The 2,739-nt window shown below is 36.4% G+C and overlaps 1 protein-coding gene across 1 annotated transcript; it reads left to right on the top strand.

Annotated features, from left to right (window-relative positions):
• Positions 1-306: 306 nt before the first annotated feature.
• LOC120195544 (ethylene-responsive transcription factor ERF110-like) lies at positions 307-1,450 on the top strand. Its single transcript, XM_039197540.1, has 2 exons — positions 307-381; positions 412-1,450. Exon 2 carries the CDS (start codon positions 426-428, stop codon positions 1,419-1,421), a length of 996 nt encoding a protein of 331 aa, XP_039053471.1. The 5' UTR covers positions 307-381; positions 412-425; the 3' UTR covers positions 1,422-1,450.
• Positions 1,451-2,739: the final 1,289 nt, after the last annotated feature.

The following is a 2,739-nucleotide window of genomic DNA, read 5'->3' as shown; positions in this document are numbered from 1 at the left end:
AATTAAACAACTTTCTTTTTTTTCACCCAACAAACTTGTGGGTTGAAAATCTAATATCTAGAAAAATAATTTTAAAATACTTTAATTACTATTTTTAAACTTTATAAATTATCCAGACTGCTAAAAGAAGAAGCTTTCATATTTAACCAATTGTTCTTTGTTTATGGACGCGGCTGTCGGGTGTCCGACACACTTTCTCGTATATCCTTTATATGTCTCTGTTTTCATTGGGTTGAAGAAGAAAAAAACTTGTTTGAGTTCTAAAATAAAGTTTTTGCAAACTACTGTATAATAATTATATTCTTTTTTGTGTGATATGATAATAAAGGTGGCGAACAAGAAAAGGCAGAGTACTCGGTGAGAATAGCAGGGGAGCGGTTGTCGTCGACCAAGAAAATCAAGGATTTTCGATGCGTCAGTTGGTGATGATGGGAGAAGAAGGTTCATTGCCGCCGCCTGCGGAAGAGGAGGCGCCATTGATGTTGTCAGATGTTCGTCGAGAAAGGGAGATGTCGGCTATGGTTTCAGCTTTGACTCATGTTGTTGCAGGCGATGTACCTGCAGATGATGAGGAGAATTCAGGAAATGAAAACTCGGATGGCTTTGGTTCAAGTAATATAGGGCAAAAGAGAGGAAGGGAAGAACTGGAAGGTGGCGTTACCGGCTGCGGCGGAGGGATGGCGGTTGAGTCTGTAACTAAAATTTCTACGCAGTTTGGCAACTTCGCACGTGGAGTGTCGTCTTCCAACATGGCAGCACAATTGGTCCCAACATACGAATACAACAGCAACGAGAACTACAGGGAAGAACCGAGGAGAAGATACAGGGGAGTGAGACAGAGGCCATGGGGCAAATGGGCAGCTCAGATACGCGACCCTATTAAAGCAGCTAGAGTTTGGTTAGGCACATTCAACACCGCCGAGGACGCAGCCAGAGCCTACGATGAAGCCGCCTTTCGCTTCAGAGGTAACAAAGCCAAACTCAACTTCCCTGAAAACGTCAAACTCAGAACACCTCCACCCAATCATACAAATTTCTCCGTTCCAACGTCAACGGACCCGATTGTTCACTCTCGGTCTCATCACATGGTCCCAAATCCTCAAGTTGCCGGCGGATATCAGGACTATTCTCAACTTTTCTTGAGTTCTTTCAACAATGATTTTCCAAGACGACAGCAGCAAAACCAGCCCATGTATCCATACGACCAAATAGTTTGGTCAGGTTTTTCTTCGGTAGGTTCTCATGCACAAGCGTCATCCTTGTCTTCTTCTTCACCGTCGATTTCACAACCTGTTGTTTTTCCCATTCAAACGTCGGGTCATCAGCTCAACTTAGGTAACAATCATGGTGGCGGAGTTGGAGATTTTTCTTTGCGTTCTCGGTCATTTGATTCTAGTCATTACAAATCCACCTCTAAATAGTGTCATATATATTGTTTTATTGTTGTCAGTTTATTACACTATAATTGTGATTTTTTTACTTTTATTTTTTAAGGGTTCGATATCTTTAATTCAAACCGGGAATTAGTAGTTTTTATGTTCTTATGAAGTAATTATGTAAGATGTGTAAGTACATTCTACATATCTTATTAAGAAAATCTTTTAATGAAATAATTTAAAAGATGGACTCATATCACAAATGTTAAAAAGTATAAAGTTTATCTCACATAAGAAAGGTAAAAAGAGTGATGATGATTTGTATATTATCTATTTCTCCCTTCTTTGTTGAGTTGAGTGTTAGTGGATATGTCCCTCGCACGCACATGTCGTTACCGCTATTGATCAACATGTGGTAATAGTAATTACGTGTGTTACCGTTATTGATCAATATGTGGTCATAGTAATTACGCTGTCGTCAGTTGATCCATGGTCGATGGTCCGTGGTAATTACGTGTCACACATATAATCTTTTTTAAGAAATCAAATGTTTTTTTTCCTAAAAATTTAAAATTCGGATTGGGAGAATTTTTTTTTACATTTATAGGCTATTTTTTATTTGAATATTTTCATAATTGTTACTAAAATTAGGGGAGCGTTTTAACTTTGCTTTTCTATTGTTGTATAGGTTATCACTGTAATTACATAGTGATTGATTTGACAATTATAAACACCTTAATTACAATTGATTGGAGATAACTCATTAATTACATTGAATGATATTTTAGACGGTTTTAGGTCTTCCTCCCGACCTATCAATAGAGACCATTTGTGTTCATTTTAGATAATATAAAGACAATTTTATCTACATTAATCTTTCTAAAGTGTTCTTCCAGTTCCCTATTTTTTTTCAAAGTACTAAGAATAGCAATACTGTCGGTTTCTACTTTAGAGTTTGTTGGTTACCTTACATCCTCAAGGGATATTGCGATGTAAACTGGGTAACTGACAGTAATGAAGTATGTTTTATTAATGGTTATGTTTTCACTTGAAAAAGGAGCAACTATTTCATTAAAATTTGTGATGCAGACATGTATTGCTCTATTTATTATAGAGTTAAGAGTTTATTGCTCTCGACTTTGTTGGATAAGAAGTCAAGTGGCTCAAAAACTTGATGGTAGAAATTCTTTTATAAGGAAAATAGACTCCTTTAATGTTCTTATTATGTGATTTGCATGTAAGGATTTATGTAGATTACAACCATGTGTACAATGATAAGAAAATGCATATTCGTATAAGGTATGAGTCTTTGAGATATTTAATAAGGACCAGTTTACTTTACTTAAAGTATGTGAGAAAAGAA

This window comes from Hibiscus syriacus, unplaced genomic scaffold (assembly GCF_006381635.1).
Source record: "Hibiscus syriacus cultivar Baekdansim isolate YM2019G1 unplaced genomic scaffold, ASM638163v2 tig00117016_pilon, whole genome shotgun sequence".
Taxonomy (NCBI): domain Eukaryota; kingdom Viridiplantae; phylum Streptophyta; class Magnoliopsida; order Malvales; family Malvaceae; genus Hibiscus; species Hibiscus syriacus.
The sequence above is the reverse complement of the archived record's forward strand: the minus strand, read 5'-3'. Positions and strand labels throughout refer to the sequence as shown.